Source organism: Petromyzon marinus, chromosome 10, assembly GCF_048934315.1.
Source record: "Petromyzon marinus isolate PM22_M1 ecotype Great Lakes invasive population chromosome 10, UKy_Petmar_22M1.pri1.0, whole genome shotgun sequence".
Taxonomy (NCBI): Eukaryota; Metazoa; Chordata; class Hyperoartia; order Petromyzontiformes; family Petromyzontidae; genus Petromyzon; species Petromyzon marinus.
In genome coordinates, this window is record NC_133676.1 from 1869670 (window position 1) to 1885187 (window position 15518).

At 43.8% G+C, this 15518-nt stretch overlaps 1 protein-coding gene across 1 annotated transcript in view; it reads right to left on the reverse strand.

The window, feature by feature from the left end:
• The window catches only part of POLE (DNA polymerase epsilon, catalytic subunit), an 84553-nt gene that overhangs the window by 45167 nt on the left and 23868 nt on the right, over positions 1 to 15518 (reverse strand). The window contains exons 17-26 of the mRNA XM_032951857.2: positions 14464 to 14592; positions 12849 to 12951; positions 12249 to 12395; positions 11317 to 11462; positions 10841 to 10989; positions 9558 to 9650; positions 9276 to 9420; positions 6167 to 6324; positions 4530 to 4725; positions 2522 to 2736 (exon numbers count right to left, since the gene is read on the reverse strand). Coding sequence (XP_032807748.1) covers positions 2522 to 2736; positions 4530 to 4725; positions 6167 to 6324; positions 9276 to 9420; positions 9558 to 9650; positions 10841 to 10989; positions 11317 to 11462; positions 12249 to 12395; positions 12849 to 12951; positions 14464 to 14592 — 1481 coding nt within the window. The remainder of the gene's footprint in view (positions 1 to 2521; positions 2737 to 4529; positions 4726 to 6166; positions 6325 to 9275; positions 9421 to 9557; positions 9651 to 10840; positions 10990 to 11316; positions 11463 to 12248; positions 12396 to 12848; positions 12952 to 14463; positions 14593 to 15518) is intronic.

Below are 15518 nucleotides of genomic sequence, written 5' to 3' on the forward strand. Positions count from 1 at the left end.
GTACCAAATCTTACTGCAATGTTTTGCTTTTGCAAAATATGGGCTTATTTGTCAGTTACTCCTGAGCTATATGGAATTTTAATTGATTTAACAATCTGATCGCTTTCAGCAGTGTTGCATTGCAATCGTGATTTGGCATTCAGTGCTCTGTTAATTTGAGTATTATTGTAGCCATTCTGTCGTAATGCTTTCTTAACGCGTTTTATCTCTCTCACTAGACTTTCACCATCTGACACTGTTTTAGCCCGATGTATGAGCATCTTGATAAGAGAGGATTTCTGAGCTGGATGATGATGCGAATCTGCATTCAGATAGCAAACGCACACTGATGCCTTTCTGTAAATGCTGTGTGTTATTTTACCGCTTAGGCCATGTCCAAGCAAAATATCTATAAACGGGAGTGTGTTATTCACCTCCATTTCCATGGCGAACTGGATGGCCGGGTTTTGTGCATTGAGATGATTTAGAAAATCATTAAGTGTATCTTTACCATATGGCCAGACAACCAAAGTGTCATCCACATATCTAAACCAAAAAGATGATTTTAATGTGCTCGAGGCAAGTGGTCTTATTTCAAAGTTTTCCATGTACAGATTTGCTATAAAAGGACATAAAGGAGAGCCCATTGCTGCTCCTTCCTTTTGTTTAAAGAAGCCCCTTCTCCATAAGAAGTAAGTGTTATTTAAACAATGGTCAGCAAGTTTCGGAATATCTTTTGGTAAACCTGTATTCTTTACTAGTGTATCAAGTAATTTAAGTGATTTGTTCACTGGAACCTTAGTGAAAAGAGAAATCACATCAAAACTTACCAGAATATCATTAGGAATAAGTTTAATATCTTTAATCACATTCACAAGATGTTCTGAATTCCTTATGAATGAAGATGTTCTACCGATGTAGGGCTGTATTTGTTTAGTTATATATTTTGCTAATTTATAAGTGGCAGAGCCAATTGTACTGACTATGGGTTGTAATGAGATGCCAATTTTATGATTCTTTGGTAGCCCATACACTCTAGGTGATGACGTCACCCTGCTGCTATATTTAAGACCGGGAGCAAGCGAGGGCTTTACCATTCTGGCGAATTGCCCGATGATGCTGGATGTAATTACCACCAGTGGGCTAAAGTAGTGAACTAATTGTCTTTTGTCAACGTGACACTTTTTTGCTGATTGGCCGTGTCGGGTGGTGGAGGGTTACGACACATTTATAAATAACGCAATCCAACCCAAAAACCTTTTTTAATGAATGTTATCACGTTTTAAAATATTCGAATTGTTTATACAATGAAACGACAACGTTTGAAGTGGGCGCACTTTGTTTACCGTAATACTTTCAGTGGCTGTAGGGGTGCGAAAGTTTCAGCTGAGGCTATGGATTGCACAATGGGTAGGGCCTGAACAAGCATCTACCAGACGCGGAATCATAATTGCTGAGTCCCTTCGGCCGCTGCTATTGGCTGAGCACTATACAGTCGCGACCATGAGCTTTGTTTCAAACTTCCAATGGCTTTGTTGCCAGGAGGCAATGGCGTTACCGTAGTGCCGCTATTGTCTGCGCAGTGCGTAATCTACCAGTGCTAAAACTGTACAGGGGTAACTACCGGTCCAGTAGCTGTAATATGGTGAGGTCGAATGCTGGCAAGCCTAACAATACGCTTACTTACTTATCTACCAGTTATGTGTTACTTATTTATTGGATATTTACTTTTGTTACTTATGTACTGTTTTAAGCTCGTTTCCGGTTAGTTTGTTTTCTTTGTGCACGTTATGATTTTAATGTTCACAATTGATAGTGGAATGTATTACAAATGTAAACTTTGTATTCATATGATGGAATTAAGCTGCGGTAACAACGTTAAAGATATGAATGCATGCGGGGTATATGGAGGTGCGGGCTATCTGAAATTTGTTTTACACAAAAGCTATTTTTGCGGGGTATGTGTCTGCGGGCTATATGCGTATGCGGGCTATATGCGGGAAAATACAGTATACCATATGTAAATATGTATGTACCTATGACACTAAATACCTATTACGTATCTTATTTTATTGTTTCATGGAATATAATTTGCTTATTTGTGTAAATATATCTTCTAACTATTTTTCTCTATTATTTGGTATTCTTCCTCATTTTTTTTATAATTCTTGCATTATTAAGACTTTAAATATGGAGTATTGGAAGGAATCCCCTGTATTCTAGTTAATTCTAATGGAAGACAGCTGATCAGTTAACGTCGTATCAGTTTGAATCAGGAACATAACACCCAACTTAAACTGATCATTCCCAGTAAAGTCACGTGCAAGTCATTTTCTAAATTTAACAAATTTAAACTGACGCCAGCACACAACATTCTACTGTTCTTCGCATGACGTCACAGGATCGTGAGCATCAGCTGTGAAGTCGACAACGAATAGCATTTTATGGTTGATAAATCTGCAATATTAATCAGGGTGGCCTGTCAGATATTGAACTGCAGCCTAACGGTGTGGGTGCACACCCTCCCCCTCCATGGCCTCACCTCTCGGTGACCGGGGCTCCCTCTGGCCGACGCGAAATCACGAATCGGCAACTCAGTCCGGCGTCCTTCACCATCTGGTCCCCCAGGAACTCGGCAAGGCGGCGCGCCGTGCTGATGGACGTCGACTTCTGGGCACCGTAATCCTCCAGCTTGCGTGACATGGAGCGGTTCTCTGCTATGAGCTCAAACAGCTCCTGGTCTGGCATGTTGGCTGCCTGCATTCAAACACACAAAAACAAATATTCCCCTGAAGCCTTTAACAAACTGTTGGGGCAAGTGCTGTAAGCAACCACTGAAGAAGGCTGACACGGTAACCGATAGATACACACAGACAAAACACTCTTACATGTACTTAAAACATTCCCACACATAGGAAAACACTCAAGAGAATTACATACATCCACTCTCACACATTTGTACAAATAAATGCAAGCAAAATCACACATTACTTTAAAAAAACATTCCTAAAATAATTATACAACTTAGCTCAGTTACAGCCCAGCTAAGGTGCACAGAATGATGTCTCAGTGGCCATGTTGCAAAGTGACCTGATGCAACGGCAGCCATATTGCACCAGGATTTTTGTCCTGGCAGCTGATTTCGTTGGTGTAGCACAGTGATGACAATCCCTAGCAACCACTGACACGTAACCTTCTTCGCAAAGTGACTGCAACAAGTCCAGATACTTCCGAGTTTTGCATGATGCTCTTTCGGTGCCTATGCTAATCAGCACCTGGTAGGATTTACGCAGCTTTTCCATACTCAACATCCCAGAATTCCTGGCCACAAATGACAGCTCAACAAAGTGGTTTATCGTGTGGACATTTACAGCAGCCAAACACTCTAAATGCATGTTGATTCTAAATGTGCAGGGAAAACCGGAGGACCCGGGGAAAAATCCACGCGACCACAGGGAGAACATGCAAACACCAAATATAAAGGCATCATCAGGGTCAGGATAAAACCACGACCACCTGTATACCAGACGAGGTAGTTAACATCTTGCCACCATGACTTAATTGTACCAGGAACAATTTTAAGATGTAATCTGCCAGTCCTGACATTTGCTGTATTAAGTATATTTTATTTAACAGCAATTTATGTTTGTGCACTGTTTTAGATATACAGGGTGTTTTAAAAAGATGGACCCAATTTCAAAGCAGTATATTTCACGATGGCAACATGTTACAATTACACAAAAAGTTACAAACGGTTTAATCAGTTATCAAGTTTTACTAACCATTTTATAAACGCTCTATGTGCCCTCCACCTGCTGTACGGACAACATCGAGACTATAGTTGAATTCGTCACTTTTTACTCTGAAGTGCGTGGTCGTCCTGTGCTCTTCCCCTTAGATTAACAGCTTGTTTCCTCAAAATGTCGGTACCAACGACGAATGCTCTTTAACATTGGCTGATCAATGCAAAAACACTGTTGAAACGCACGCTGCACCGCAATTACGGATTCAGTCTTGCTGAACTGCAGAATGCAAAACGCCTTTTGTTGCGGGGTCACCATCTTGCGAATGACTGAGGCTAGGGGCTGTTTGTACGCTGGGAGAGGCATCTAGCGGTAATCATTTGAAACTATATGCCCCACCCTTTCAAGTGGTAAGAGTTTCATTCATGGGCGGTTTGTGGTTGCAGAGATATAGCGATTTCAAATCGGGTCCATCCTGTAGACTACGGTGTTCCTCTGTGTAATCCCAATTGAGTAACTTTATGTAATTGTTTCACTAACTTGGAAAATTTGAAGTGTAACGCCAGCACACAATGGCTTCCTCATTTAGAATTATTTCAAAGGATCTTTAATGTCCACTATTAAGCATACGGTGCGTTGTATCTTATCCTTAATACACCTGCAGTAATAACGAGGGTGGGCTGCCGGATTTAAATCATGAACCTCTGCAACAAGCGGAAAACTCATGACCACTGGGCTATGTCGCAGTAACATTCTTACAGAAGCAGACTTCAAAAAAGCACGGGTCCCTTCAGCACCGCCGCTTACCTTACTGTAGAGCACATCAAGCCAGTAATCGGCCACCTTGGCCACGGCGGCATAGACCTCCTGCAAGTTGGAGCCCTTGAGGAAGGCCTCGAACACCGACGACTGAAAGATTTTGATGAGCTGCAGCTCTCCGCGCCGCTTCACCTCAAACCCCTTGAGTTCGGCCAGAGAACCGTCCTCGTTGAACACCGCATACCTGCGTCGAAAGGCAGCACAGGGACACTTGTACACGGCGACAACTCAAGCACAGGCAGACTCACACACTAACCATTTGAAAAACACTTGCAAATGACTTACTCTCTTTCTACTGGATATTATTATCATGCTTGTTTACACAGGAAAGCCTCACTGAATCTCAAGACTCTTTTTCAGGAGGGTCCAGCCTAGTTTTCAGAGTGTTGCTGTGTATAATCCAAATTGAGTAATTTGCAGGTAATTTTTCAGCTTTAGGATTTGATCTTATATAGATTTATATAGCGACTTATTCCAAGGAGCTTTACAACAATTATAAAATGGTACAAAAGATAACAGTGGTTGAGATAAACAGTGGGATTGTTATGGTGCCAGTTAAGAGAACAGGTGGGAGTGGTTAACAAGTGGTTAGGATGATTCACCAATACCAGTTATATTGTGGAGATTTTTGTAAGCTATGGAGAACCCAAAGGAAAACCATGCTGAAGAAGTGGGCATTATACATACTCCACACAGAAAGCTGCCCAAGTCAGGAATCAAACCTCGACGCTTCTTGCTGAGGCATAAGTAGCAACTATGATGTAAGAAGAATTGCAATGGAAATTGGGTAACCACTGAAAATCAATGTCTTATTTGGAAATGTAGTTGATGGCCCCAGAGAAGTCTGTAGATTTGCTTTGGTTGACATAATTTCCAAAAAGTAAACATATTCAAGAATATATTTATCCCAAACGCCAAATTTCGATTTAAAGCTTTCGTGACTGCAAGGAATCATCTTCTTTGGTTCTTTCGGTAAAGTCACGTAGAATGAGAATAAAATAATAAATTGATAAAATAAAATAACACAATAAAATTCTCACGACGTTTCGGCCACCGGCCTTCATCAGGTGAAGGGACGAGACTGTCTGGAGGCCGCTTGTGTTGTGGCCAAAACGTCGTGAGAATTTTATTGTTATTTTATTTTATCAATTTATTATTTTATTCTCATTCTACGTGACTTTACCGAAAGAACCAAAGAAGATGAATCCCAAACGGCCATTTACATTTTTCTTATAAAAAATAAAGGTAAAGTTGTGGCCCTGCAATTGCTTACTCTTGGCACTGCCGCCGGAAGGGCTTCCACTGGAGTGAATTCTCGAGGGTATTTGGTTTATTTTTACACGTTGACAAGACGTGTTGGAAGAGGTGTACCTACCCACACTCTACCCCACCAGATGCGACCGGCCTGCTGATTGACTGCACTGTATCCATGTTTGGTAGGTGGATGGAAGTGGTGGGGAGGGATTTGAGAAATTTTTACCATAGTTTCAACAGCCGGGTGGAATCGAGCCGGCAGCCGCTGGATTGCAAGATCAGTGAGTGTGGTGCGAACCGTGACACCACTGTGACAGCTCTAATTAATGTTAAATCAGAACTAAAATCATGACCTTTTTCCCCCAACCCACCTCTTCTTCAGTTTCTTGCCCTCCTCTTTGGACGCTGGCAGGATCATGGCTAAGTACGGCCCATCCACCTCGAAGAATATGGAATTTTCCGAGCGAGTCTCGTAGCGAAGAGACCTGGGCTCGGTGAGCTCCTGGTACTGGTGGTTTGTAAAGCTCTCCTGCAAAACGCACAACACAAAAACAACCGTGCGTTTTTATTTGTAACTAGCTTGTTAGCCCGTCCTAGGACAGAAGCTGTAATATTAAAGATGTAAATTAACGTTTTATTGTGATTATTAATTTTATTTGGAAATGTAGCACAAAAATATTTTTTTCTTAACTTTTTAAATTCAGACTTGATTTGAAGCTTTCGTGACTGCAGGAATTACTCTTTGTTTTTTTCGGTAAAGTCACGTATAAATAAGAAATAATAAAATAACAATAGCGTATGACGTTTCGGTTGCAACACAAGCAGCCATCATCAGGTACAGAAGAGCTAAACTTACGAGAGGGGAAACACATAACCTCAGATGTATATACAGACACCCAAGTAGGGGAACTAACACAGATACAACGGGTTTAGCAAAATTTTGGAAACCAAATAAAGCAACACAGACGGTCGGTCAAAACACAATTAACGCATAGTCCGGTTGATCACGCTATTTCAAAGATTGCTAAATTGCAAGTTAAGTATGAAACTCAAAATACAGACCACACACACATCCAAGTAGAGCGAACCAGCACAGAGACAAGCACACAGTGAAGTCGCCTTAAACAGGCAGAGAAGGTAAGGCTGAGAGACAATGGGACAAATTAGCACACAATCGGCTGCCGCGCCCCACTTTGCTCCATGCATACCTCATGCTAATTTTGTCCCATTGTCTCTCAGCCTTACCTTCTCTGCCTATTTAAGGCGACTTCACTGTGTGCTTGTCTCTGTGCTGGTTCGCTCTACTTGGATGTCTGTGTGTGTGTGTGCAGTCTGTATATTGAGTTTCATACTTAACTTGCAATTTAGCAATCTTTGAAATAGCGTGATCAACCGGATTATGCGTTGTGTTTTGACCGACCGTCTGTGTTGCTTTATATGGTTTCCAAATTTTGCTAAACCCTGTTTGTCTGGTATGCTTCTCTCTCTGTGCCCCCTGTTGTATCTGTGTTAGTTCCCCCTACTTGGGTGTCTGTATATACATTATTATTTTTTTAAGAATAAATAACATTATTTTATTATTTTATTCTCATTCTACGTGACTTTACCGAAAGAACCAAAGAAGATGAATCCTTGCAGTCACGAAAGCTTTAAATCGAAACCTGACGTTATGTCACAGTAGCACTGTATTTAACGGACGTTCAATTACTTGCAATTCACTGCTCTGATACTTATCTTCCGCTTATGCTCGCTGGGGTTGAAAACAATTGGAATTCGATACAATGTCTGCAAGAAATGTTTATTGTAGCATAATTTGGAAGCGTAAAGTAGACTTACCTTTTGTTGGACGTGACAAAGAAATAAATAAAGGCACCAAATGCACTGTGATGCAGCGAATAATTATTTATTGTATTCACTGTCTATAAAGATTCGTTAAATCGAAAGCGAATTTGCGTTTGTTTTTTTTAATCATAGCCGCTCGACCTTCTTATGAATAATGAGGGGTGGGCGCATATGGAGTGACATCACGCGCGGGACACACACAGCCTTTTTTGGCTCCTTATATTAGTTGCTGCGTTGATTTCTTTATTAGCTTTACTTTCCATAAATAAAGGTCAAAATGAAAGGTAATTTGCGTAAACAAATGTTCGTTTCCACTTCAGCTTCTTCATACGGAGTGACGTCACCCGTTCATGATTATTAATGACGGGGGGGGGGGCATGTGGAGGACCCCACCTGTTCATGATTATTAGTCAGTTTGAACCACCTCTTTGGGGAGGGTTTGTCATGATTGTTTGCTTCACACTTAACTTCTAATTTAGCAAACTTTGGAAGAAAGTAATCAACCAGGCTATGCGTTAACTGTGTGCTAATGGACTCTCTGTGTTGCATTGCATTACACTTCCTAATTTTACTAAATTTGATTTCGCGGTTGTTCCGTGCTTATTTATGGGTCCATTCTCTTCTCCGGCCGCTATCGGCAGGAATTCCACACAACGCTCCGTGTTTGTTTGTTTAGAAGTCCAGTGTGTCCAGCTCGTCCGTCCGCTATGGGCAGGAATTCCACAAAACTCCCCCTCTGTCCCCCCCCCCTCTCTATTTAAGGCCTCGACAGAGACGTTGTCTTTCTGTGTGCCTATCTGTGTGTCTCTCTGTTTGTCTCTGTGTGAGTCTCTTTATGCTTGTGTGTCTGTCTGTGTGTCTATGTTTTGTCTCTCTCAAATTTAGCAATCTTTGGAGGAACGGAATCAACCAGGTGGGGTGTTGACTGTTGTGTTGGCCGACTCTGTGTTGTATTGCATTATATTTCCAAGTTCACTATGTTTGTTTTCTCATTCATTTGTATCTGATGATGGTTGCTTGTTGCAATTTAAACGTCGTATTCTATTATTATTTTATGTTATTTATTTCTATGTGAAATTACCGAAACAACCAAAGAATAAGAGCATTGAGGCTGTACTTATTTCCTGCTTACAGCCATGAGCCAGAGGTGGAATTCCACATTCCGATGGCAGGAGTAAGCTTATCCATGAGACAATTGAAATGGAGCATGCTCCTGCATGTTCATATATATGTCATTTGGCATAATACTTACATGAGGTGTGTTCATGCATATTCAAATACACAGCACATTAGCAGAAGAACTTGGGCATGGCGGCGCATCCTTCTTGCACCGACTGAGAGAAATGGAATCACCTCAAATTTATTGTGCGTGAGCTCAGCTGTGTACTGAGTTCCAAATTAGAGTCTCTAAAGTTCCCAGACAAACTCATGTTTTACGTGACACACGATGTAGCATTACAAAAAGCAATATCGAGTTCCCCACAAAGCAGTACTGATTTTATCGACCCCGGAGGCATTGCGAGCCGCTCGCTCGACCGCTCAGCCAAGGGCCGGATGTTTCAATGACTGTGGTGGAGATGTGTGTTAGAACCTGACGTTGTCCTACAGGGTGCCCGAGGGCACAGGGCCACAACATACCTTGACCAGGATGTTGAGCATGGCGCCCGGGTACGAGACTGTGACCTTGGGCTTCTCGGCACTGCTCGTGTGGAAGATAAAATTCTCGGGGAAGGAGCTAGGCAGTGCGCACCAGATCCCATCCGTGTCCAGCTCCAGCGGGCGGCTGCGGAAAGTCATCAGCGGCAAAGAAAATTAATCAGCACCGTTTAATCTGACGCGTCAAATTGATATATCTTTAACTTAATATTTTTCACAAGCGTTTTGCAAGTGAATAAAGCATTGTCAATCGTTAGAACTCACCCGATCTGTTCCACAAGCTCACGGGCCTGCATGATAATGTTGGCTCCAGTGTGGCACACAATCCCGGCCATCTCCATCGAATACCAACGTGCCCTGCCACACGCAGAGGAACGGGGCAACACAGCAACACGCTCATCCTCTCCTTAAGCAGGGGCGCGAGAGAGACATAGCAGGGCCGCACCTTTAGTTTAGCATTACTATTGCAGCAATACGTGGCAGGCTGACACATGGCCTAAGCCTAAGCAGGCTGCACAAATCACACGTCAGTCTGTACCAAATGGCAAAAGCACGAGTTGCATAATTTACACAAACACAATATCCCTTGTACAAGACTGCTGGGGCTCATACTGCTAGCAAGCACCTAAGACAGCCTGCGTAGTGCACAAATATTGTGGCAGCAATCTAGAACAACCCCTGGCCACCTTTGTATCCCCAGTGCTAATGTTTTATACACCAGACTAAGTACTCTGTTAAGGCTGAATTAACCTCGGGGAAGCTCAAGACACTCTTCATCGATCAGAATCTTTATTCATGCCAGAGGAGTCCAATGACCTATAAAGCTCTTTTTCACAAATTTCCAGTCGGGGCGGGTCAGAAAGTTACAACAACAAACAATACAAAACACGATAGGAGTGCAAAGTAGAGGAAAAGTAAGCAAAACACTTTAGTATATATATCTATGTTTATATTACCAGGTAAAGCCCACTGCGTCATTACCTTCTTTTTCAGAAATGACCTGGCCACAAATGATAGCTCAACGAAGTGGCTTATCATGTTGGCCATGAGCAGAAAACAAATTCAGCTTGCCGTGTTTTAGCACAATGCGCTAACGGCTGTGTTGGCGCTGCCAAAATAAATAATTTGGAATAATTTACACTCACATGCACACAACCGAGAACAGTATTCCCTCGTTATTCGCGAACTTGCTATTCGCAATTTTAGCTATCTGCGAATCGCATTTGGAACTAAACAGGACTGCATCGAGAGAGAGAGAAAAAAAGTGATGAGATAAAGTGCTGATGCGGTAAGTTCATTTATAAACTATTATTTAATACTTCAAATGTTTCATTATTAATTTGTTTATTAAAACCAATTAAAAAATTGCATAATGATCATTTTCACGTATTTAATGCTTATTTATGTATTTATTTTACGGTAATTCATTAAAAAGATAGGCTTCCGCAACCCAATACCATTATCCACAACATTTTATATTCACATGCATCGTACCCCTCGCGAATAACGAGGGAATACTGTGTGCATAAAGAGGCATCGACACCCACCCTTTGCGCATGACGTATCCGTAGAAGGAGTTGAGGATGCACTTGTGTGCCAGCTGCAGAGAGTCGTACAGGATCTCCATGTTGCGGCAGCGTTTAACCTCCGCGGCGTCACCGCTGTCCGCGGCACTGCCCAGCTTGCGCTTCCAGACCTGCACCAAAACACGCACACGCAACATGCAATGCCACGCATTGCAATACCACAGCGAGCAAAACATCACACCCCAGCCTTACACACCGTCGGTGCAAGAGCTACTAGAGCAGCGGAATGGCACGGCAGCAGCACTGTCACCATTACAGTGAGTGTCGCTCCTCTGCCCTCTATTTGAGGGCGACTGCCGAGTACCGCCCTTCATGAGCCTCTTCCACAGAGGCCGATTTTGACACCGCTGGTGCCGGTCAACGGTAAGTCCAATCGGCTCCAAAACCTCCCTCAGCCCATCCTTCTACAGCCCACACATAGGTACATACGCACGCACCTTGTGAAGGCCCTTGAAATCGTAGCGGCGATCTCGGAACGCACGCACCGTGTCCACATAGAAGGAGTTCTCACGCTGGCACACGGTGGTCATGCGCTCTTCCATGCGCGTCACCCGCACCTTCTTGTAGGCCTTGTGGCAGTAATCTAAAGTGCACGCAAACACACCTGAATTTTAGACCTCCACTTTGTTTTTTCTCTTTATGCATGTTAGATGTTAAGGGTCAGGTGTTAAATGTTCAAGGTCAGGTATTAGATGTTAAGGGTCAGGTGTTAAATGTTCAAGGTCAGGTGTTAAATGTTAAGGGTCAGGTGTTAAATGTTCAAGGTCAGGTGTGAAATGTTCAGGGTCGGGTGTTAGATGTTCAGGGTAAAGGTGCTGGATGTTCAGGGTCCGGTATTAGATGTTCAGGGTCAGGTGTTAGATGTTCAGGGTCAAGGTGCTGGATGTTCAGGGTCAGGTGTTAGATGTTCAAGGTCAGGTGTTAGATGTTACTGTTAAGGTGTTAGATGTTCTAGGTCAGGTATTAGATGTTCAAGGTCAGGTATTAGATGTTCAGGGTCAGGTCCTAGATGTTCAAGGTCAGGTATTAGATGTTCAGAGTCAGGTGTTCGATGTTCAGGGTCAAGGTTCTGGATGTTCAGGGTCAGGTGTTAGATGTTCAAGATCAAGGTGTTAGATGTTCAGGGTCAGGTGTTAGATGTTCAGGTGTTGAATGTTCAGGGTCAAGGTGCTGGATGTTAAGGGTCAGGTGTTAGATGTTCAGAGTCAGGTGTTAGATGTTCAGGGTCAGATTTTAGATGTTCAAGGTCAGGTGTTAGCTGTTCAGGGTCAAGGTGTTAGCTGTTCAGGGTCAAGGTGCTGGATGTTAAGTGCGAGAGTCAGATGTGTTGTGTTAAGGGATTGGGGCTCTGGATGGCGCCGCAGTTTACCTGCAAGGCGCTTCTTCTCGTACTTGGCTTGGTCCTCCCGGGACAGAGTGTGGAAGGCTCGCGGAGGTCCACCAGGGAACATGGATGGGAATTTTTCACTCTCCAGCTGCTGCTGGATGCGGTGAAACTCGCTCCGAGTGGCTGGCACTGTGAACGAGCAACGATATAATCACACACGTTGGAGCTGCCTGATATTGCAAAAGGGTGGTGGACCAGAGAAGTAGATAAGAGCCAGAATCCAGGCATAGCCTTGCTGAGTCTCAAGACTCGTTTTCATCATGGTCCTGCCAGCTTCTGCAGTCGAAGGCAATTTTACCATGTGTAATCCAAATTCAGTAATTTGCAGTAAGTATTTAAGCACTGAGATGTTTTTTGGCCAATACCATTTACATTTTATATTTTTGCTATGGGATGTATTGAAAAAAACAAAAAACCCATGCAGAACTGGGGGAGAACAAACTCCACACAGAAAGGCACCCGAATGGGTATCAAACCCAGGCCCTTCTTGCCGCGAGACACAAGTGCTACCCCCATTTCTCCACTACCCTGCCGCCCCATATTGCAAGTAATGTCATGGCACAAAACAAACAGCTCACTCACTGAACTCCCCGCGCCACTGCCAAGCCATGCGACGCTGGCAGCTGGCACCTGGCTTGTTGAAGTCACAGGCTGCACACGTCGCCTCGTCCACCATGGCGGACGGCTGCAATTCAAACAAAGGTAAAGACAAAGATCCCCCATATAGACTGTTGGGGCAAGTGATGTTAGCGATCACCTATGAAGGCCGGCACGGCCCACAAGAGGGTGGGCCAGCACCATGCCCAGCTGCATTTGTCTCCCCAGTGGTGATGTTTACACATCGCACCAGATATTAATTTCAAACCGAGTCGACCTAGGGAAGGCGCAACACCAGTTCAGATAATCATCACTGGTGTTGACCGTGAGCAGGAATCGAGCATAGGTCACTGGGTTCGTTGTGCAGCACGCTAACTGCTACACTACTGCTGACCCCTTGCAAATGATGACTACTCGACTTCAGCCACAATGTTGATCCATCATTAATATCTGGGTGAGACCACGTAATAATCTGGGGTCAAATGTGTGTGGTTCAGACCCTCCACCACCCGACACGGCCACACAAATGAAACTGTCGCGTGTACAAGTGTCGAACAATGCGCCAATTAGAATTGTTTCAGCTCACTGGTAAGTTGAAGAAGAATTCTCACTACCAAATTTAGCAATTTCATATGACGCTCCAATTAAAACTGCGTCAAACTTCATCAAGACAAGATCCAGGAAGTCAGAATAAAACTCCAGGACGTAGTTTCAAATGAAACGTTGTAACTAATTTGATAAATTTGCTTGTGAGAATTGTTCTTCAGGCCACTGCAGAGCTCAAACAATAATTATTGCAGCATAACACACTTGTGGTGGTGGAAAGCCTTACTGACACGCATGGTGGTGGAAGGTCTCACCTTCTACGTGACTTTACCGACAAAACCAAAGTGTAATTCCTGCAGTCACGAAAGCTTCAAATCAAATTTGAACCACCTCTACGGGTAGGACTTAAGTTTGTTTTCTCTCTCTCTCTCTCTGTGTCTCTGTTATCTCTCTCTGCTTATGTGTCTCTCTATGTGTCTCCGTGTCTGTGTTTTGTCTCTCTCTCAAATTTAGCAATCTTTGGAAGAACGTAATCAACCAGGTAGAGTGTTGACTGTTGTGTTAGCCGACTCTGTTATGTATTGCATTATTTTTCTAAGTTTACTGGGTTTGTTTCTCATTCATTCTTACCTGATGACGATTGCTTGTGTTGCAATCGAAACGTCGTATTCTATTATTTAATTTATTTTCTTTCTATGTGACTTTACCGAAAGAACCAAAGAGTAATTCCTGCAGTCACGAAAGCTTCAAATCAATACATTTTATTAATATGCTTGCTTGCTCAGGAAAAACCTCACCGAATCTTTACTCTGCTTCAGGATGGTCCTGCTAAGTTAGGAAATCTCAGAACCAAGATAAAACCCATCCAGAGCAGGGAAAGAATAAACTCAAAAGTCGGGAATCAAAACTAGGCCTGTCTTGCCGTGGGACATGATTGTTACCGCTACGTGACCCTGCTGCTCATATTCCTATCACGTCGTAATAATCCACTGAGCCCATGTGCAAAGATAACGTGACGCTGAATGGAGCGTTGGGCGAGCGTGCAAGGCTGCACCTGCAGGCGGTTGGTCAGGATGATGTTGGGGTACATGGCCCCTACGTCCAGGTGATAAATGAGTGGACACTCGATCCGGCTTGGCACTTCCTGCAAAGCACGAAGCTTGGACCGCACCTCCTCGCACACCTGTGTGGAGTGGGTCCACGCACACAACAGCAACGACAACCGCTGTTCAACCCGAAGTGGCGATGACATCACCACGGTACTTGTGCCAAGTTAGGTGAACCCTGAGGCCACGTGAAGTGTCTGAAGGCTCAATGCTGTGAGGTCATGAAACAGACCCAGATGTCATGGGTCGACTGAGATGACTGGCAGATGTGTCCCCTATGTGCCAATTTGCTGCCCCTCTGCCCTTCACTGTTGTTGGTGGGCGACTGCTTCCAACTGCCAAGTAGCGTCTTTAACGAGCCTCCTCCATCAAAACAAATCTTGACACTACTGGTATCGGTCATCGGCAAGTCCACTCAACTCCACATATTCCTGTACCACATCAGCCCATCTCTTCTCTATCCAGTACCGGGCACATTTAGCCCCCTCTATCCGACCAAATAGAAGCTGCTTGGGAATGTGGGCTACATGACCCAGCCAAAGCAGCCTTGCTTGATGGAGGAGCTCTAATGGGACTGGGTCCAGATCTTTCAAGGATTTGTGAGCTCCTCACACAATCCAGCCTGGTTAAACCCAGGATGAAACGTAGGCAGGCCAAACTGAATGTTTATAATCGGCGCAGATGTTCCATTCGAGGGGTCCACTTTTCACATGCATAGAGAAGGGAGGGCATAACAAACTTTTGGATTCGAAAAAACCTGAAAGGTTCCTGCGGAGCAACGAACCTGGTAGCTTCCACACAGTGTTAATCAGCCAATGGAAACATAATACCCCCCGACTGATTCAGAGTGAGGCCTCTGCTGTCAAACCGGAGCTGGTCAGAAGCACACTGCCCAGGTATGAAATGTTCTCCACTCTCTCCACAACGTCCCAATCACTCATGGGGTTTTGAGGGCGTGGAGTGTTTGATGGCACAACATATCCAGGCAGGTGCTTAGTTTTTG